Source organism: Ranitomeya variabilis, chromosome 4, assembly GCF_051348905.1.
Source record: "Ranitomeya variabilis isolate aRanVar5 chromosome 4, aRanVar5.hap1, whole genome shotgun sequence".
NCBI classification, from domain to species: domain Eukaryota; kingdom Metazoa; phylum Chordata; class Amphibia; order Anura; family Dendrobatidae; genus Ranitomeya; species Ranitomeya variabilis.
The window spans coordinates 373,467,066-373,490,578 of NC_135235.1; the positions used below are offsets into that span (position 1 = coordinate 373,467,066).

At 39.9% G+C, this 23,513-nt stretch overlaps 1 protein-coding gene across 1 annotated transcript in view; it reads right to left on the reverse strand.

Annotated features, from left to right (window-relative positions):
* The window catches only part of DRGX (dorsal root ganglia homeobox), a 107,543-nt gene that overhangs the window by 78,903 nt on the left and 5,127 nt on the right, over positions 1-23,513 (reverse strand). Inside the window, exons 4-6 of the mRNA XM_077250758.1 lie at positions 23,068-23,169; positions 13,516-13,694; positions 9,836-9,942 (exon numbers count right to left, since the gene is read on the reverse strand). Coding sequence (XP_077106873.1) covers positions 9,836-9,942; positions 13,516-13,694; positions 23,068-23,169 — 388 coding nt within the window. The remainder of the gene's footprint in view (positions 1-9,835; positions 9,943-13,515; positions 13,695-23,067; positions 23,170-23,513) is intronic.

Here is a 23,513-nt window from a genome sequence, read left to right on the forward strand (position 1 = left end):
TGCCAAACTAATGTGCACAGGTATCTGCAATTGCTTTCAGTGATATAAAGAGTCCTGACACACATCACCATCAATGAGTTTAAATGACAAACAAAAAAATTCTAACCTTATCACTCCTAAACTCTATGTGCATAATAATTTGGAACACAGTGTATATATATATATATATATATATATATATATATATATATATATATATATATATCATTGACACACACATATATATTTAAATTTAATACAGCGCTAGATAGCATAAAAGCCGGTAATTCAATTTCTGGCTTTTTCTAATTCCTTACCGAATCCGACAGGATATGAGTAGTGTTGAGCGATACCGTCCGATACTTGAAAGTATCAGTATCGGAAAGTATCGGCCGATACCGGCAAAGTATCGGATCTAATCCGATACCGATACCCGATACCAATACAAGTTAATGGGACTCAAGTATCGGACGGTATCCCTGATAGTTCCCAGGGTCTGAAGGAGAGGAAACTCTCCTTCAGGCCCTGGGAACCATATTAATGTGTAAAATAAAGAATTGAAATAAAAAATATTGCTATACTCACCTCTCCGACGCAGCCTGGACCTCACCGAGGGAACCGGCAGCGTTCTTTGCTTAAAATGCGCGCTTTTCCTTCCTTCCGTGACGTCACGGCTTGTGATTGGTCACGTGCCGCCCATGTGGCCGCGACGCGACCAATCACAGCAAGCCGTGACATAATTTTCAGGTCCTTCTAGGCATTCAGTATTTTAAAATTACGTTCCGGCTTTGTGATTGGTCGCGTCGCGGTCACATGGGCGACGCGACCAATCACAAGCCATGACGTCACGGGAGGCAGGAGACGCGCGCATTTTTAAAATCACATCACGGCTTGTGATTGGTTGCGTGCCGCCCATGTGACCGCGACGCGACCAATCACAGCAAGCCGTGACGTAATTTCAGGTCCTCAATGCAGAAATAGGCATCAGGACCTGAAATTACGTCACGGCTTGCTGTGATTGGTCGCGTCGCGGTCACATGGGCGGCACGCAACCAATCACAAGCCGTGACGCAATTTTAAAAATGCGCGCGTCTCCTGCCCCCCGTGACGTCATGGCTTGTGATTGGTCGCGTCGCCCATGTGACCGCGACGCGACCAATCACAGCAAGCCGTGACGTAATTTCAGGTCCTCAATGCAGAAATAGGCATCAGGACCTGAAATTACGTCACGGCTTGCTGTGATTGGTCGCGTCGCGGTCACATGGGCGGCACGCAACCAATCACAAGCCGTGACGTAATTTTAAAAATGCGCGCATCTCCTGCCTCCCGTGACGTCACAGCTTGTGATTGGTCGCGTCGCCCATGTGACCGCGACGCGACCAATCACAAAGTCGGAACGTAATTTTAAAATACTGAATGCCTAGAAGGACCTGAAAATTACGTCACGGCTTGCTGTGATTGGTCGCGTCGCGGCCACATGGGCGGCACGCGACCAATCACAAGCCGTGACGTCACGGAAGAAAGGAAAAGCGCGCATTTTAAGCAAAGAACGCTGCCGGTTCCCTCGGTGAGGTCCAGGCTGCGTCGGAGAGGTGAGTATAGCAATATTTTTTATTTTAGTTCTTAATTTTACACATTAATGTTGTTTCGATACCGATACCCGATACCACAAAAGTATCGGATCTCGGTATCGGAATTCCGATACCCGCAAGTATCGGCCGATACCCGATACTTGCGGTATCGGAATGCTCAACACTAGATATGAGACATGGTTTACATACAGTAAACCATTGCATATGCATTATTTTTTAACTTATCCCACAGGGTCATCAGTTGGATTGAGCGTACAATAAAGATAATAAAACCCTGTGTGTTTCTTTCTTTCATTAAAATACCTTATTCTTAATGTGTGTGTGTGTGTGTATTTTTAACCCTTTCAGACTAGTGGCTTAATAATGGATCGGTGTCTTATTGACATCTCTCCATTATTAACCAGGCTTAATGTCACCTTACAATAGCAAGGTGACATTAACCCCTTATTACCCCATATCCCACCACTACAGGGGAGTGGGAAGAGAGAGGCCAAGTGCCAGAATAGGTGAATCTTCCAGATGTGCCTTTTCTGGGGTGGCTGGGGGCAGATGTTTTTAGCCGAGGGGGGCAATTACCATGGTCCCTCTCTAAGCTATTAATATCTGCCCTCAGTCACTGGCTTTCCCACTCTGGCGGAGAAAATTGCGCGGGAGCCCATGCCAGTTTTTTCCTTGATTTAACCCTTTATTTTAACACCTAGAGCTCACAAATTTTGTACACACACACACTACTAACATTATTAGTGAGGAATATGTAAAAATATAACGGATATGAAATGGTTTACTGTATGTAAACCATGTCTCATATCCTGTCAGGTTCGGTAAGGACTTAGCAAAAGCCGGCAATTGAATTAGACTGTATATATGTTTTCACAAATATTTGAGCTCATGGATCCATGATATGTCCATTTTGCAAGCCAGCGAGAAAATCTCGCAGTACGGATGCCATACGGATGACACACGGATATTTTTGGGAGAAAAAAAAATCGCATCCTCGCATTGAATACGGATCACTGTTCAGGAACTTTTCTGCGTATCTCAGCCGTAAAAAACGGACCGCATTGTTATATGCTATGTCTGACCCCAGCCTTATAGTGAGGATTAACTGCAAATAAGATTTGCAGAAATAAATCTTTTCAATTTTCTGGTAAATGTCTTATAAGCAAAAAAAGGCAAGACATGAGAACATGACAACAACAGTATGTTGGCTTCAGACAGAATTCTAACCCCATTTACTTCAATTGTTATCAAAGATAGTGTTACCGAATGCCTTATAATTGCTTTCAAAAATAGGCAGACAAAACCCATGTATGCAAAAAAAAAAAAATGTCTGAAAAATAGGGATAACATTAACATTAAATTGGCTCAGCTGGAAAACCACAGGGTATTGATGGTCACCGTCAGCTGGAAACAGTTTGCTGGTCAAAGGACTGAAGAATTCTTTTGTGTAAATTCTACATTGCTGCAAGGTAAGTGCAAAATTAAAATTCTTAGTAAATCTGGACTGACAAGAAGCAATTATGACATAATAATGATGATGTTATGCAGGACATATATCCTGCTGCTCTCCAATTAATAAGTGGCTGCTTTTAATTAATTGTCAAGCTATATTACTGGTCATTAAAGGATGTGACGGGACTACATGCCCCTGATGCTTTTAACTATAAGTAATTGAAATAGCAGGACTTTTCCTCCGCCAGACCACACAATCACAAGAACATTCTGTGCTCAACATGAGTGAACGCTAAGGCAATAACTTGGGGCAGGAAACCACAGAGAGCTGTGCTGGAAGAGGCTTGCCCAGCAATATTAGAAAGACAAACTGTGACTAGTGAAGAGCAAGCACGATAATGCTCGGTTACTCATTACTCGAGTCAAGAAAATCTCCTAATTTCTGGGTGATTGACTGAGTATAACGGAAGTCAATGGGAAACTTGAGCATTTTTCCAGCCCCCCTCCCCCTAGAGGTCTGGATAGGGTCTAAAAATTGCTGAAAACTATGGAAACTGGAAGCATCTCTGAATCGCAGGTCGCTGCTGTGAATAATGTTGTCAGAGTAATATTACTCCACTTTTACAGACTGAGAAGAAAACATATAAAAACTGCAGTTAAGATGGATTTGACTGGAAAAAAAATGTTAAAAAACAATCTTTCCAGGATAATGACTTGTATATGATGCAAAATAAGTAAAAGGAAAAAAAAAATGTTCATCCACACCTTGGGATATATTCACACGCAGTGTTCATTTTTTCCACGTTTGCATTGCTGTCAATGGTGAAAAAAACAACAGGAAATGTAATTTTATAACTTTAATACCTTATCTGTCCGTGTGGTGTGTGAGATATGATCAGACTGATCCTGTTTGACTTCTGAAGGAGGGACTCTGAAAATACCGTATTTTCCGCTTTGTAAGACGCACTTTATTTCCCCCAAATTTGGGGGGGAAATGGGGGTGCGTCTTACAAAGCAGATATACCGCTTACCATTACAGGCTGGGATGAGGGGGTGTCCGCTGCCGCCCGCTGCTGCTGCTGCCCGCCAACGCGGTTGTCCGCTGCTACTCCGGTGCTGCGGGGGCTCTGGTGACATTTTGTGAAAGACCAGAGCCCCCCGGCAGTTCGTCCATGTGTTCCTTCCTGTATGACTGACTCCGGGAAAATGGCCGCCGAAATCTCGGGAGATGAGATTTCAGCGCTGAGATCTCATCTCTCGAGATTCCGGCGGCCATTTTCCCGGAGTCAGTCATACAGGAATACATGGACGAACTGCCAGGGGGCTCTGGCCTTTCACAATATGTCGGCAGAGCCCCCGCAGCACCGGAAACAGCCCTGCAGCCCCGAAGCCCCCCTGCAGCACAGGAGCCCCCCCGCAGACCGCCTCATCCCAGCCTGCAGCACAGGAGCCCCCCTGCTGCATAGGAGCCCCCCTGCAGACCTCCTCATCCCAGCCTGCAGCACAGGAGCCCCCCTGCTGCATAGGAGCCCCCCTGCAGACCTCCTCATCCCAGCCTGCAGCACAGGAGCCCCCCTGCTGCATAGGAGCCCCCCTGCAGACCTCCTCATCCCAGCCTTCAGCACAGGAGCCCCCCTGCTGCATAGGAGCCCCCCTGCAGACCTCCTCATCCCAGCCTGCAGCACAGGAGCCCCCCTGCTGCATAGGAGCCCCCCTGCAGACCCTCATTCCAGCCTGCAGCAATGATCCACTCCTGCCTCCAGCAACGACCCTGGGACCCTGATCCACCGCAGCCACAACCCCTGGTAAGTAATAAGACGCATGGATTATAAGACGCCCCACTAATTTATTAAAAAAACTTTTTTCCTATTTTTCTCCTCAAAATTTGGGGTGCGTCTTATAATCCGGAGCGTCTTACAAAGCGAAAAATACGGTAATTTTTTTTATTTTCATGGCCATCTGGTGGCCATCACTATTTGTAGAGTGCCATCAGATTGCCTTTAGAATTGTCAGAGTGCCAGCAGGCAGCTCTCACTCTAATTTTAGAAGGCCAGCAGCCAGCCCTCACTAGGTATTTTTGGAGGGTCAGCAGATGGCTATGCTTTGCATAGCCGTATATTGATACTGCAATATAATTTATACATCTGTGGTGGTCAAATTTTCTTTTTTGTATTAATACTGTAAAGTTTGAAAGCCAACAGGTAGCTCTCACAATTTATAGAGGGCCAGCAGGAGGCCCCAACAATTTTTAGAGAGCCAGCAGGCCAAGATAGAGCTTTTAGGTAAAGCACAGCATTCTGTTTACTGTAAATGGAATGAGGTCTACAAATAAAAGAACACAGTTATTACAGTCAAATATTGTGGAGATTCAATGATATTTTGGGGTGGTTTGCTGCTTTTGGCCCTGGGTGCCTTGACTGTGTGCAAGGCATCATGAAATGTGAAGATTCACAACGGAATTTTGGTTGCAATGTAGTGCCTGGGATCAGAAATTTGTGATGGCATCCTAGCTCATGAGTCTTCCAGCGACAATGACCACAAACACACTTCAAGAACCACCCAGAAATAGATGGAAAAAAAAACACCGGAGAGTTCAGAAGTGGTAATTCCAGCTCTAGTAGCGTAAACTCTCCCACCACTACCTCTTACATACGGATGCTACAGAGAAACTGTAAATGGACACATTAAATCAGTTAATTTTGCCTGCTTTGATGAATTCCTGAGTACAGATCAGTGTGAAAAAAAATGAATTGGTCAATCAATGCATGGGCAAAAACAACAGGAATGCTTAAAATGTAAAAGGCAATAATCCCTGACTAGATGCCTGTCATATGCCATACCTACTGTGACACCTCACCGTAGGCAAATTGCAAATAAGAGTGGTATTATTGTAGAATATAGAAGGAACTTCAACCAGCTCTGAAAAGATGTTTCATGCACGTGGCAGCAGCAAATTCTGGAGGAATGCAAGCAACACTGCCAGCTTTAATTAATTTCAGAGCACATATCACTGTAAAAAAACTGAAATCTGCAGCAGCAAAAATTATAATTTATAAGGCAATAATCCCTGACTAGAAGCTTGTCATATGCTATTCCTACTGCCCCACCTCACCGTAGACGAAGTGCAAATAAAGATAAGTATTATTGTAACAGAATAGAATCTCTTTGAATTAGCCATGAAAAAAAATATTTTAATGTAGCAGCATCCTACTGGGTAATATAGTAGAGTATTTCACATCTACTCAGCTTGATATGGAGGAGATCAGCATTAAAAACACCCTTAAAAAATTATAGTGAGGGTAGCATGGTCACCTTATTGATATAGTGCTGGAAGAAGAGAAAGAGGAGGACAATACAAAATAGATAAATCCTGAAGCGTATATCCAAGTTTGGGTGGGAACGGGTGCATGGGAATGGATGAGAAAAAAACCCACTGGATTTCCGTTTATTTTCCGTTGCTATCATCTGGTGGTTTAGAGAAGTCTGGTCCAATCCAGGCCTTGTTCATTTTTATAAGCCTGCCAGCATTTTTAGTTGACAGGTGGATGTATCTAAGGCACAGAGGAATCATGGAGGGAGCTGGTACAGTCGGCAAGGTACTCCTTCAGCATCTTCCAAAACTTTTCCCTATTTGTCAGAGTACCCCACACATCAGGACCTTAGCAATAGGAGGGTCTGAGAAAACTATCCCAGACCTTTGATAGTGTTCCCCTGCCCCTGCTGCATCTGGTGTGTGTCTCCCTCATCTCTACTCCTTGGTTGTCCAAGGATCTGTGACCACTGCCGCCAGCATTGTCAGATGGGATTTTTTAAATAATTCTTTAACTAGGGCTTTCTGGTACGGCAACATTTTATTAGACCTCTTCACCACGGGAAGGAGAGATGTCAAGTTCTCCTTGTAGCATGTTCGAGAACCAACCAGTAATGAATGTTGGCCAAAATGAGTACAATGCGAGGGTCACAGGAAAGGCAGTGGAACATGAACTCAGCCATGCATGCCAGACTGCCAATAGCCAAGACTTCCCTGTCCCCAGCAAGAGGACGACTGTCCTTCTCATCCTCCTCATCCTCCTTCTTATCCTTCATCTCCTACTTGTCTTCAGGCTCATCCATGGCAGGATGAAGGTGGTGTGCATACTACCATCTGTAGTGCAGGCAACCAGCCACTGTTCCTCCTCATCATTATCATCACCCAATCAGCGTTGAGAAGATGAGATGAGGCTGGGCATCACACAGTATAGTTTCTTGCTCGTGCCAACTTGACTTGCCTTCAAAGCCTCCTCTTTAATTGTGAGCAGAGGGGTTTCAGTAGACAGAGAAGGGGCATGGTAACACTGATTATGGCGTCATTGCCGCTCACCATCTTGGTCAAGTCCTCAAAGTTATGCAGAACTGAAAAGATGTCAGACATCCATGCCCATTCATCAGCTCTTATGTGCGGAGGCTGACCAGAATGCCGCCAAGCTTGGTGTAGCTGGAATTCAACTACTGCCCTCTGCTGCACTCACCATCATCATCACGTCCACTTCCCCATCACTTGCACATTTAAAATTACTCATTATATATCCCTATTGAGAAAACTTTGCTTTCTTACTATTGCAGGAAAATTGACCCACCTCAGATGGACTTCTTATGCTGCAATATCAATATAGTGATATTATTTCTAACCAAACAAGTTTTTTTTTATTTTGTTTTCATGTAGATCTGAAGCACAATATATGCTGTATAGAATTTCACTGCTGTAAAAAATTTGCAGTATTACAATTGTAGGAAAATTGTCCCACTTTAGAAAGAATTATTACACTGCAGTATCAATATAGCGATGCTATTTCTAAACAAGTTTTTTTGTTTTGAGGCACATCTGGAGCATGATAAATGCTGCATAAAATTTAACTGCTGGAAAAAAAATTGCAGTATTACAATCACAGTGAAATTGGCCCACCTCAGATGGAGATCTGCAGCATTAAGGACATGCAATTCACCCTATCCTGTCCTACACAATCCCTTCAGCACAATCTGTCCCTAAGTGCTGCTAACAGCAGTATAACTATTGATTATAATTAGCCCTAAGAAGGGCTGGTGTGTACTTGAAGGAAATGTAAATGTGGTTGAGTCCATGGCTATTACACAGCTACAATTTTGTCTCATTCACCAGCACCTCTCCCTGCTCTGCCTGTTTCCGGGTACAGTGTGACGAGCATAGCATCACAGGCCTTATATTGACCTGATGATGCTCTACGGCCAGCCAATTATAGTAATTGCACAACCAAGATGGCATTACAGTGATTGGCTGGCAATCCCCACATGTTTATTGGTTGTCTAAAAAGCGCCAAACAGGCTTATGGAGTGACAAGAAAGCTAGTAAACACACAATCACAATTTAATAGTTCTTTTAGATTATTGTACCATCATTTCCACATTTTCCAAAATAAATTTTCATATGGCATACTAGATGTAAAATACTTATTTTTCTAGTGTATAAGTATGAAGAGATGCTCTTTGTTAAAGAATATGAACACCTCTGGGAACATTTTTTTTTAACTTAAATGCTTGTATTTTGGACTCAACTATTTTTTTCAATGGAGTATTGACATTGAGGAATAATTTTAGTGTCCTCTTTCATCTTCTCCTTATTTGCCTTTCATTTTTGTGTCTTCTTTTACTATTATTATTACACTACTTCATTATACAGCGCCATCATATTCTACAGTGCTTTACAGATATCTTTATCACTGTCCTCATTGGGGCTCACAATATAAATTGAATATCAGTATGTCTTTAGAGTGAGGGAGAAAATCAGAGAACCCGGAGGAAACCCACGCAAACATGGGGAGAACATACAAACTCCTTGCAGAAGTTGTCATCAATGGGATTTGACACCAATGCTGCAAAGCAACAGTGTGTTAACAACTGAGATACCGATAATTTATTTTCACGGGTATGTCTAGCAATATCTCCCTGTGATTACTCTATTACAAGTTAGGATGCATAGGGCATTGTAGTGATATTGAGATCCATTGACAGTTGTTTTAACATTTTAGGTAGTTTTATTGAAAGACATTGCTTTCTGTGGATGTAGTGTTCGGGGCTTGAAGAACTGTTGTGCGTCCTCATCCTCCACTTCCTCTTTTTTATACATTTATTTAATACAGAGATTTTTTGTGATAAGGATAAAGATACTTTTGTAAACTAACTAGTGGTCGCTCATTCCTTTTTGGTTGCACATTTGTGGCAAATCCGGTTTTCTTATCAAATAATACAAAACTGGCAATATTCCTCCTTTCCTATCCATTATTTATACCAGCGCCATTGTGGATGAATATATAAAAGTAAATACAGATTTCGTGCAGGTATTACACAATGATTCCATGTTGTAAGAATTACTTCTGTATTATTTGTATTAGAGAAATGCATCTACAGTATTGGTCAACTTCCGTCCATAATATTTTCTTTTTTTATAGAAAACTATAGAGGAACCCAAATTCATGAATGCAGTCTGTTTTATGGCGGTCTGTGCCAGCTCTGATCCTGGCATAATTCTAGCTGCTGTAAAAGGCAGACTGTATTCTAATAACGTACAGCACTGCAGTGAACAACAAAACTATTTGTAGTTTAATCATTTTTGCTGCTGGCAGAATAAATGTGAATTCACTTACAGAAGATTTATAGCAGAATTTCTCTAAATGGGGTTGTTTTGATAACAGATTTTTTTTCTTAATGAATGGGCAAGTCCCACAAAACTCTGCGACTCCACAATATTCACTCTGTCTGTACACATCTACCACCCATTTACTTTTAAAATGACCGCTCACCTTTCAGGGATGCAACATGTGACAAGGCTTGGGCATAGCTGGCACTGTTTAACAGAGCTCCTGGCAAACAAGATGGAAAGAACGATGTCGCTGTAGGAACGGCTCTGTCATGAGAGAGACACCTGATAACAAGAAAAAGGATGGCTATAATGTATGCAGATACGATTTTATTACAATATAGATGAAATACTGCTCAAAATTAAATGAATAGTGTACATCTAATATGTACATGTACGCCATCAGCAGGAAGCCATTTAACTCCTTCACAAGAAAGATTTTCCGTTTTTGCATTTTGCTCCCCTTCCAAGAGCCACAACGTTTTTTTATCTAGCCATGTAGCCATATGTGGCCTTTTTTGCCGTGATGAGTTGTACTTTTGAATTATATCATTCATTTAATCATGTGATACACTAGAAAGCGGGAAAAAAAATTCCAAGTGCGTTGAAAGTGCAAAAACATTTACTGTGTTCAATACACAGTATAACTGACCTGGCTACATGATTCTCCAGGTCAGCACGATTACGCAGATATCAAACATGTCTAGTTAATTAATTGGTGAAAGAAAATTTGGAAATTAGTAAAAAAAAAAACTAAAAAATATGTTGCTTTTGTCGCCATTTTCTGGGACTCATAACGCTTTAATTTTTGGGGATATGGGGCTTTATGAGGGCCTTCGGTATTTTTTGCACCTGAGCTGATGTTTTTACTGATACTAATTTGATGTAGATACAATGTTTTGATCACATCTTATTATGTTGCTGCTGTGAAAAAATGTAATTCTGGCATTTAGATTTTTTTCTCATTACGCCGTTTACCAGTCGGATTAATTTATTTTATATTATTATAGGTCAGACTTTTATAAACACAGCAATACCAAATATGTGGGTTTTTATTTTGTTTTCTTTTTCATTGCGGAAAAGGGGGATGATTTGAAGTTTTGTGTTTTTCTATTTTTTTTTTCTATTTTAAAAAACATTTTTTCACTTTTTGCTTTATTTGTCATTTACATTAGGGGACTTGAAGCTGTGATCACTGATCATGCTATGTATAGTGAAAATCACGGTCTCCTATGAATGCCAGCAAACATTGGCTTTCACAGGAGTATCCTAATGACAGGCACCCGGAGCAGAACTCCGGCTATTATGACAACCCGCTGGTGCCCCATGATCATATCATGGCACGCCGATGGATGGATGGAATAGCAACTTGAGCAAAGAAGAGACTCACATCTAATACAAAAACGGGTGCCAAATCAGTAAGTAATCTGAAGTACAACAAGCAGAAAAAGCATTACACAATGATAAGCACACCTGTGATAAAAGCTGGCAGAAGACACCATAAATAAGAGCAATAAACAACACAGCAAAAAAGCTGTTGAATAATGGCTAAAATTGCAATGACTATCTATGCACATATTCAAAAAAGTAAAAACAAAAATGCCTTTATATGATATGTGGCATATATACATATGATATAGTAAAGCCAACCTCAGGGTAAAGAGCGCAAATATACTGTATATCACAAAAAAGAAATACAGATGTACAAATATGAAATAAATGTAAAAGGATAGAGAAGGCATATCACAAATAAATGAGGACCTTGGATATGGGATCCAGTATACCAGAGAATGTCATGTAAGTGGGGATAGGCCCCACGTGTATCGCTGCTATGGAGCAGCTTCATCAGCGAAAATCAGGCACATTTCCCATAGCAGCGATACACGTGGGGCCAATCCCCACTTACATGACATTCTCTGGTATACTGGATCCCATAATCATGGGCCTTATTTATTAGTGCATATTCTCTTTGTCCTTTTTTTTTTTTTCCTGTTATGTTATTTGAAGAAAAAGCATCCAAGTTTTTTTTTCAATTTTTTATTAGGTTTAACACTAACAAAATAGATTTTCAAACATAACTATTAATAACAATTTTGAGCTATAAAATAACAGGGTTGGGAGGGTAATAAAAAGAAGTCTAAGTTGTTGGGATAAAGTTATGAACAAAATAACAGAGTTGAGGAGGCAGAAAGGAAACAAGAAAACATCTCTTTTGGGATTGTATAAATATCAAAAGTCTTTTGGGGAAAGTGGAATCTGTAATTCATGATCTCATTGGTAGTCATCTTACACTTAGGGCTCATTTCCACTTGCGAGGAAAACGGACGAGTGCAATCCGATAAAAAATTGGATTGCACTCGGACCAATGTTATTCAATAGGTGTCTTTTCATTTGCGATTTTTCTCAGCTGAAATCGGCCTGAGAAATAAAATTGCAGCATGCTGCGATTTGCTGCGAGTCTCGGACGAGACTAGCCAATGCAAGTCAATGGGTGCGAGAAAAAAAACGCATAGAATACGGACCATCCGTATTCCGTCTGTTTTTTACGGATACATTACCATTCTGTGGCATAGAACACTGTAAATGGTCCTGTAAATGTAAAAAAACGGATTGCATACGGATGTAAAATGGATGGTGCGATTAAAAAATCGCATTGAACTCGCATGACAATCACATACTTTTCATCCCTTTTTTTCGGTCCAGATTACGGACCGTTTTTTCTCTCGCAAGTGGAAATGAGCCCTTACTCCATAACTAGCATTACTCTCTTTGGGCATAGATAATCTTTTAAAAGACCATCATTATATTGTCTGTCATATACTTATTACTACCAACCATCTAATAACTACCTTTTGGAAGCACAAAGATCCCCCTACAATAGAATATATTATTGAAAGGATTGCGGCCCATAACATTTATGAACATAATTATGCTCTTAAAACAATAACATTGCAAAATACGAAAACAAATTGGTCTCTCTGGAATAGAAAATTTGGGACAACTTTGATCTTACTGCTTAGCAGTACCACCCCTCAGGCAGTTCACACCCTTATAGGTATCCTAGAAACATTAGAATTTAGGTCTAATTGTTTATTAGAATATTTACTGGTCAATTGTTCGGCCATTAAGTAGCTCTGACTCCCCTGTTCCCTTTTCTTCTTCCCCTCTATCTGTTTTCCTGTTTCCTTCTCTTTGCTCTTTTGCATCCCTTTTATATTTGTACATCTGTATTCCTTTGTATGTGATATATATTTGAGCTCCTTACCCTGGGGTTGGATATATATATATATATATATATATATATATATATACACACACACACACACACATACCATGCATCACGTAGAGGCCCCTTTTTTAACTTTATTTGAACATATGCATAGGTGGTTGTTGACATTGCTATAAAATGACTAGGTATCATTATGTAACTCAAAGTAAATGGTAAGGGTAAGCTCATCTTGAATGTACACTGATTAGAGGAGGAGATGTAAATGGGCGTTTTAATAATATCCGCCGTATCCAATGTTGGCAGGTAGAGTAGCATATTGCACTGGAAGAGCCTCCTTACAGTTTGTATGGGAAATCCGAATATATGTTAGGCCAATTTGTTGCTGAATTTGTACTGTATTTGAACTGTAAGCATAATACTTTTGTCTTCCTTGATATTGGTATGAAATAGTCAACTGTTATGAACACCATGCAATGTCCCACAATCCACTATTGATTTGTTTGTTTCAGAGAAGCCTTCATGGTTTCCAATTGCATCCTTAGCACTAACGTGAATTATTATAGATGGCACATATAGTTTATAGTCACAACTCATTGTGAAAAAGTATTTTATGTCCTTGCCTCTGTTGTACATCCAAGTTTTCCTTTTTGCCCCTTGCAGGATCCCCTGAAGAAGGAGAATTAAGACTTCTGGTGGGGGAGGTAACTTCAGTTGTACCTTCTTTTGAACCGTCTTGCTCAAAACTGCCTCTTTCAGTTTTTCTCCATTTTGCCCTTCGATTCTGAAACCAGACCTAAAAAAAAAAAAGAAAGACTTCAGTGTAACCATTGTGAAGATGATGACATAATATTAGGGATATGAGAAAGGCTCAATGCATGTGACATAGTGCTCTTACTAAATTCAGTTTATACACTAATGTTTTGTTCTGCATTAATACAAATCCCTAACCCTTGGCAGATGCCAACCTGACACTTTCATCTCATATGCATTGCTCCTATTTTATGCAATTAGTAGGTAACTTCTGCATCTGGGATTAGTATTAAACAGTAAGCATGTAAATGTAGAAGAGGGATTTAACTGGAAAACCCTCAGAATACTATTTCCAATATTGCTAGTTAGACTTAATTGGTAATTCAGCCAAATTATTACATAGAGAAGCTCAAGATCGAGAAGTTGCCACACTATAGACTAAAACTGCTTCGTATTTCCTTCCCTCCAGATTAAAACCAGTATGAGTTTGTCCACGATGTTCACTCCGCCAACACATTTGCTTTTGACAAGGAACAGCGTCACATTTGTCCATTGTATGTCAACAGTACTGCAGAACAACCCCTCTAAAATGTACAGCCTGAGCTTAATCGGCCTGTAAATCTCAGTGTTTATTTAATCTACTGCAGGGGCCATGCTTTTTTAATCATGTATTTGATTGAGATATCATTTAAAGTCCCATACTGGGAATGCTCTCATACACCAGTGGCTACAGATCCATCTGCATATTAACAAAGCTGTCACCAATGACAATAATGCTGTTTCTATTAACATTTCATTTCTGGGCCCAGCACACAACAATCATGTTTGAAGCACGGTGATGTAATATATAATAATATATAATATAACAAAATCATATTTTCAAGCTATTTTAGTATAATGATAATAGTAAAATGATGATTGAATGAACTATATAGAGAGGCTGTACACCTACATTCAAGTGTACATCTAACCATTTCATTTGTTTCCCGCAGTTTCTTCCTATACGTGTACTATTTACATTATTCTGTTTTGGATGCTGCACCTCCCCATCCTACATCTTCAGTTATATGATACCTGTGAAAGCAACAGCATACGGTTTATATTTCTATTAATGATCCTTTAGGGGTTAAGGTAATATGTAATAGAGAATATGGAAGCGGTGTGAAGCAGAAGTGTACATATTGGGCATAAACTCTGAATTGCCCAATTCTCAGTGGATGGTGAGCACTTCCAGTGTTTGTTAGGCACCGCAATGTTAGCAGATAAAGGGAAGAAGGGGGAATTCTCTTTTATAAGCCAGATTTGTTTTGGTGAGAACAAAAGCATTAGCAAACTAAAATCATACAATCCGAATCCTTGTCTTCCCCGACATCATCTGTCAGGGGGCCTCCATATACATTGGACTGTCTGCTCAGCCTGCTGATATCTGCAAGTCTGGATGATTTTAGCCTAGTGAGCCTTCTTACTGGAGAAGAAGGAAAAAAAATCCTCCTCCAAGAGGGCACCGCCAGCGCCTGCGCAGTGTCATCTATTGGATGACAGCAGCAGACACTGATAGCAGCTACTGCGCAGGCTCGGCGGGCGCCATTTTCAAATAGTTTCTTTTTTCCACCTGCTGAATAACCTGAAAAAAAGAATGTATTATTGGCACACAATACATGTAATTTTTCTACAGAGCAGGTGGCACGGCCGGCACCTGTCTGCATAAGGGTTTTTTCTTTTTTTTTTAAGTATCGTATATACAGATATTCATTACGCAAGCTAGGGAGCAGGTGCCTGAGGGATCAGTGACCTGTCAGAAGTCTGCATTATGAATATCTAAGAACAGAAACCACTGATACATGTTCATACCAATACTGGTTCAATGCCGTTTTACAGGGACTAAATTAATGCGATCACGGACACTCCAACATATAAATCTCCTACACAAAACTACAGAGTACATGTCCAAATGTGAAAATATAAAGATAATCTATTGAGCAATATACAACACATAACACAAAAATATTAAAAACAGCTAATCAATGACAGGGCACAATGAGAGCTTGTGTGTGAAACCACACAAGGACAACAAAATCACTGATGCGATACAGGCTGGGCAGCCTATCATGAATGGGTTATGTACCCCATGAGTAGGATGCAGTAGCATGCAAAGTGCATAGCGCAATGAAAGTGCAAAAATCACAGTGAATGTCTAAGGGTAGAAGACTAAGTAGTCAGAAAGAATAAATACTGTTCTTAGTGAATTCACTGGCCAGGTGTCACTACCCTAGGGGCCTAAGACAAATTATCCTGCTTACCCATGTGGCTTGTCTGTGTGTGCTGGGACACTTAGTCTTCTACCCTTAGACATTCACTGTGATTTTTGCACTTTCGTTGGTTTCACACACAAGCTCTTTGTGCCCTGTCATTGATTAGCTGTTTTTTATATTTGTGTGTTATGTGTTGTATATTGCTCAATAAATTATCTTTATATTTTCACATTTGGACATGTACTCCGTACTTTTGTGTAGGAGAATTAGGAATATCTAATCAGAGCACCACATACCCCAGCCCCGCCTTAGGACACGAGCATATAATTAACTAAAAACTGAAAATAAAGATTAAACAACAACCATAAGATGGATTTCATCAACCAAGGTATCATTTTAATCAGCGCCGACCTGACACTGCATGTAGGTTACTGTGCACAATCCTGCTGACAGATTCCCTTTAAAAGGTGTTGTCTAGTGATGAGCCAAATCATGAACCTGCATCGACAAACTAAATCTCGGAGCACGCCAAAATACTCGGAGACCACCCGAGCATGCTCAGGAAATCTCAAGTAACGAGTATACTCGCTCATCACTAGTGTTGTCCACTACTTGTGCAACCCCTTCTCATTCCCCATGCTTGGCCCCAATAAAATAAAAAAGCTTACACTCGCCTCCCATTCCAGCGCCATTCCTGTGATGTCGACATTCGCGGTCCCAAGGGTTTTGTACGGTTGTATGACACGTGGTCTTCTGCACCAATCAGCAATGACATCAGCGCCTGCGCCTTTGGACAAATTGAACATGAAAAGGAAATCAGAGTTCAGCTGCAGCCCAGACTTCCTCTTCATGTTCAATTTGTCCGAAGGTGGGGACAGTGATGCCGAAGGGACAGTGATGCCAGCGCTGATTGGGCACCAGGCTCTTGTGTCATAACACTGCACTGGAGCCCCGGTGAGAATGAGTGCCAGCACCACAGGAATGATGCCAGCACGGGAGGCGAGTATAAGCTTTTTTTTTTTTTTTACGGGGGCCAAGTGTGGGGAATGAGAAGGGGTTGTCCTAGTAGTGGACAACCCTTTTAAGTTCACATTTCCATTTGCACATTCCATTTGTTTGTGACATTTAGAGCTACAACAAGATTTCTGCTGAAAACGGAAGTAAAGGGTCCACGCTGATTGCTATGGGGTCCATGTGGGTTCTCTTATGTGTAAAATGATAGAAAAAGTCCTGCATGCTCAGCTTTTTTTGTCCATTATGAAACCTGGTACAAAATAAAGCGCAGAATGCCCCCTTCATCTTCAGTGTGGTCCGTGTGATTCGGTTTACATCATTAATGCAACAGATCCGTTTTGCACATGATTCCCGTTTGCTGTTCCTCTAAATGGAATCGACAAATGGACTGTCCTAATGGAAAGGTGACCAGAGCCCAAGGAGGGTTGGGTTCTGTTGTGTCTATAGTTACTTGTCTAGGAACTAGGAATATAGTAAAATGAATTAGAAGAAACAATTGGATAGCATGTTGATCATTGCTACAGGGCAATCCCTCACGATACTTGCATAATGCAGTCACTTGGCATAGTAATTTATGTATACCGTATAACAAAATAAAATAAAATGGAAAAGTATTAAAGTCAATTATATAACTAAACCCCCTAGGCACACAATATACAGTATTGTTGTATCTTATGAGCCCGTCAACAAGAACCAATCTTAAACACATTAGAAATGTCATAATGTTAAGGTGACATATAGTCATTAGATATGGTTGCCAGGGTATGCTCAACTATGTGATCATTGTTATTGGACAGGTTGGTTATCTGTCGTGCTGCTGTATAGAACAGCACATTGGGGTCCGGCAGCCAATAGGCAGCACTTATTTTTACTTTTAAACATTCTAGTTTATTGCTGATTGTCTTGGCTCACTATCCATGACATATAAAACCAGATACAATTAAGAAAAATAAATGAAATGAAGGAGAAGGATAAGATGATAAATATGTTGCTCGGATTTAATAAGCATGTCTTTCCATTCCACCACCAGTGGTAATGACTGTATGGTATACACTTATTCTCACATAGCAGTTAAAGGGGTTGTCCACCACTGGACAATCCCTCTTTAAAGGATCAGTGGCACTGCATTGCTCACATGACATAAAAATGGGGTAGACTGCTGGCTTAGTGACGATGATATCCATACAGTACTACGACATATGTAGCCGCTTTGTAGGCAATAGAAAACATATGTAAAAGGTTCAGCAATTAGTGAACACTAAAAGACAGCACCTTTGTGTATTTAAGAGAATGGAGTACATTTATGAAAACTTGTCAGGATATGTAATAAGACCATAAAAACTGCACAGATCCTGTACCGCAGGGAAATGTATCTGGTGGTTAACACTCACTGGAGCAATCGCCCCATAGAGCATGCTGCTTTTAGAGCAAGTAATATCATTTTTCAAGGAGCGCCACATCCACAGCCCGCTGAGGAGCCTTATGTGTAATGATATGAAGTCACGTCTCAGTGGCTCTTCCCATCTATTACTAGTAAAGGTAAACATATCTACTAATTTATGCTTCAAAGAGCTACAAACGGACGCATGTTGTGTAAGACTTTCTCTCCCGCCTGGAACCAAGACATAACCATCAAAACCCTGCAACTTATTGAACGTAAACCCCTTTAAATGACAAGGAATGGCTGAGACAGACAATCCTCACAGTCTATAATGAGTGCATGCTAAATCTGAAGCAATGAGCCTGCTCGAGTACATAAAAATACCTATATCATTGCCATAAACGCCATATTACTAGCGACACGTTCAGTCCAGTAGTGAAACGGTTACCAGATTACAGCTTTGCTGCCGGTTCAATGTGTGAGTGTTTATTAGTTATCGGTAATTAATGATTCTCTTTATTATATTTAAGTAGCCTTTAATCCCACGCATCGGCAATCGCTGAGTAATGAGAATCTTTAGTCTAAATTTAGGTCACTTGTGCAGAAGCTTTGTCTGTTAATTGAGAGAAGGTCAGAGCTGGAAGGCTCTTTAATTGAGTTATTTTTCATTATCATATTTTAATGACTTTGCACTAGCGGGCTGGGGAGAAACTCGTTCATTTCCCCATTTAAGGTTTTGTTTGACAACATGAAGCTGTTATCTCTTCTCCATTAATCATCATTGAATGGGTGATCTATATGTAACCGCTTTTCTTCGGTTCCCTCACACCAAGCACATGCCTGATCAAATTCTAAATCTGAAAACTATGTTCTGACTATGGGATAAATTATTCTTCAAATATGACATCCAAGTTCACAGATTTCTTCTCAAGTTCAATTAGATCATCTCAATAGATCAATCAACGTGCTAGATCGCATTACTAATAACCAACAATGCACGAGATAAAGCCACAAAATACCAGGTAAAATATTTAGAAAATATTTGCATAATTGCAAGAACACCAAGATGTGAGGGAATAAACATAAATCTGGAAACGTGGTTGTAGGGGTTGACAAGCTTTCATGTAAAGAACATTGCAGCATGTCTATCCATTATTTACAATAGATCGGATTCTTTAGCATTTTTCGTGCACTTTGCTATGGTAGGAATGATTTTAGGAAACAGACATTTGACTCTCAATGACTGTTCTTATACATTTTGAAATTCCCATTTGTCTATTAAATAAAGATCATGCTCTGAATGGCCATTTCTTCAATGTGTTTATTTTCAATTTTCTCTACTACATACAGGGATCAGAAAAAGTACTGATACAGCAAAAGTGGTGTGAGTGCATACATAGTGACGTGGAGTGGGAACCATCTCTGTGATATCACCCCCAGTCCTCTAATTGACCAATTCATCTCACTTACAGTTGTGAAAATGGATGAAAGGGGCTACGAGGCAAGGGAGAATTCAGCTTTAATTATTTGTCTGACCTGGGAGCTGCGACTGGAGATGCAAAAAGTGAACTTCAATATATGGGCAATCATTTTAAATTACACGCAGCGAGAATAACAATGTCTTATTTAATATAGCATCATCGGTCTGTGTTCCAAATAGGAGGTATGAAAAAGAATTCTATAATATTTCTTATAGTATACTACAGCTGAAAGCAAATCCTGCCATGCACATAGATGGAAGGGCGACGCTGTCAATATGGTCTACACACCATCAATAAAAGTGAGAGTCTTACACCCCAGAGAGGAGTGAGTGTGTATGTGCGGGTACACAAACTATCAGGTCTTGTATTCAGGGAGAAGGATTCTGCTGAACCTGAGCTGAGAGATACTCCTCTCTTTCTTTTTTTTTTTCAGTGCAAGGAAATGGATGTTCTCTGATGCAATCCAGTACCTTAGAGACACGGACAAATTAGTGTAGAACATTATCACTAGTTAATTATGAATGACCGATTAATCAAGCTAATCTAATATTCCACATTATGTTGATGTTATTAAAGTGCACAGTGAAAGTGACAGATAGCCTTCATTTGCTCTCAGTGGCCAAATGTGCTCTCTGAACTGAAGTCAGGAGACAAGGATTAGGGAGGGAGGAAACCTGCAACATCCTAAGCCAACGTCTAAAAGGAAACGTCCACACTCCTATATAAAATCATGGATCAGCACCGAAGCGAAAACGGAGGCTTATTTTAATTTTTGGCAGTAGTTCCACTCTCCTCCATTTATATTTTAGTGTGAATTAATATAAGATGGTTTATTAAGACCTTGTTTGTCCTACAGTTATTAGTAGATAAGAGACCATAGAAGAAATGCAGCAGTTGGACTCACATATGGCGAAAGCATACTCCACTACCCAGTTCTTGATAGCGCATTTTTCTAGATGTTTGTGAAGATTTACACTTAATTCAGACATCTGTTTGATCACATCCATGTTCTATAGTTCTCACAGATAACATTTATACCATTCTAGCCTATGTTCACATATCATCGTAAAATACAGAGTCATGAGCAGGTTTGATCCGAGTCTAGAATCAAACTAAGTCTATGGATCTGTGATAAAAATGTCATAGCACTCGGATGCCATCTATGCTCTGCCCCATTTTCGCTGACGGTTTGAAGCTTCATCAGTTTCAGTTTTTGCATATGATAAAAACTTTTGAAACTTTGACCAGACTCTGATGAAAATCTGATCCAAATCCCTGATAAAACTGAGTCAGTTTATTGTATAGGAGAAAAATCAATGACTTCTTAAGGATGTCTCATCATGATTTAACAGTTTGCCCACGCATAGTTACTCCATTAATCAAATACCTTGAGAGGTAGATAAAATCTTTACTTACTTCAAGACAAAAAAAAATAAAATGTGCAATAATCAAATTATATGTATAACTTTTTTTTAAATTTGGGAAAACCATTCATATTGTAAAAAATAATTGCAGAACTAGCATCCACATTAAATAGCTTTTTGGTTCAGAGACGTATCTTGAAGCTTTGAGAGACCAATGTAAAAGATGTAAAAGGGTTTCAAAATATGTCAGTCCCAGGGCCGGTGAGCTAACATCGGGCTGAGGGGCTATTGGGGCGTACAGGAATAGGTGGCTTTGAGACATCCTTAATCTATGCTTTATTTGCTCTATGCATAATATGTAACAATCTCTATCTGTAACAACAAACTAAATGATCCTTTTATTAGCTGTGGAACTGGCTAATTGGAAAATTCAAAAAATGCCAGTACCAAAAAATCTTTTAAATACCAAGCCCAGTCCTATTTACAATTTATATGTGTAAGTATAAAAAAATAACTGACAAATAAGTATAATTTACAGCTGCCTCAGTCTGACACAGGAGCAATAGCATTAACTCCAATACGTCACGCTGTAAGCATCAGGCTAGCTTACATTAAACTGGCGAGCCTTAGCCTCATTCACATGTCTACTTTTCACGTGTTTGTTACACCCATATTTTTTACGGATAGAACAAACCATCTACAGTATGTTTATTATCTATTTTGTGGATCAAAATCACCTATTTGAGTGAAAGAGTTAGTGAAAAACTGTACAACACTTAGATGCCATTCGTGTGTCATCTGATCATTCTTAACTGCTTAATGAGTAGAAGGGATTTGTTTGTTTTTTTTGCATTCAAGAAAAGAAGAATGAATGCCACACTGATGGTAAAAATGAGTAAATGAATGAAAAATAGATAAGATTTCGATACAGCACACTGTTAAAACAATGGTCATTTGTTCCCATCGGCAAGAAAAGGATGTCTGAATGAGGTCTTATTTAGAGATGAGTGAATATGTTCAGAAAATGATCACCAAATCCAAATTTGCCATATTTGTACGATGATCGTGCTGAATTCATGTTTGACGATTGCAAATACGACAATCGTAATCCGAACCGAATATTGAAATATTCGCTCATTTCTAGTCTTCTTCTGGCAACCTATTTTACATAGGCAATGTTTAAGAACTGAAGTTCTCATTGTTTCTTATCCCAAAAAATGCTTATGGTTCGCAACACTTTAAAAGCCTAAATATGACTAACAAACTCACATTAATATTGAATGAATGATGCAAATGTCATGCACGCTTTCCAGTTACCTTAGTATTGCATTTGCACAGTTCACATTTTGCACGTGACAAGTGGGTTGGCATAGGCAGGGGTTGAATTGTGAACATTAAGGCCCTTTCCTAAAAGAAACTGTATGCTAAGAATAAATTACTAATGTCAAACATGGATACCTGTATTTTCTGAGTAAGAAGCATCAGAAATAAATTAAAAAACAAGTAGTATTGCTTTGGATGTTCTGTTTGATCTTTGACTCTAAGCTACCCCTTATTACTCACACTTTAATAGATCCCTCCAACACGACTCACAATTGAGAAATGTATTTCTGTTTTTACTATTTTTTTTTTTAAATAATTGATTTGTCAGCCATATTAAGTACTGATACCAGGTGTCACCCTGGATGATTGGCGGTAAGGACTCTGGTACTTAGGACTCAAAGCAATACATGGGGCCAACCAGCAACAATGGGGTACTGTAGCAGTGGAAACCACTCAAAAACAGGAAAGCATCGCCTTCTTAAAGTTACTACAACCCTTAATCAATTTATTTGCACAACATATAAATAAGTAAATAAAATCATGAAACACCCAGCAATGAAATGAGTCTGCCCAGTAAATGTTGACAGCACAGGTTTCTTACCTGCACTCTGGCTTCCGTTAAGTTAATTTTCATGGCAAGCTCTTCTCGAGTGAATACATCAGGATAGTGAGTCTGAGCGAACACAGCTTCTAGTGCTTCCAGCTGCAGCAAAGTAGGCAAAAATCAGCAGAATGAACCCCCAATGGCTAATTTCAAGATTTCAAAGCTAAATAAAGCGGATGGTGGTGGTAGGAGAAATGCCAAGCACATGGAGGGGGTTTAACAAGGTGCAGATAAACTATTGACTTTCTTCTGAATTATTCCAGCTGCTATATAGGGCTTTCAGCTACAGGAATCGAAAACACACACCTATGTAGGAAGAATATATAAAATGTCGGAGAGAAGACATTTTCCCTTTTACAGTTTATGCTTGAGGATCATTCCCACTTTCTATTATTTCATTATACCATTCTGAAACTACCAATGCAAAATTAATTCTAATTGAA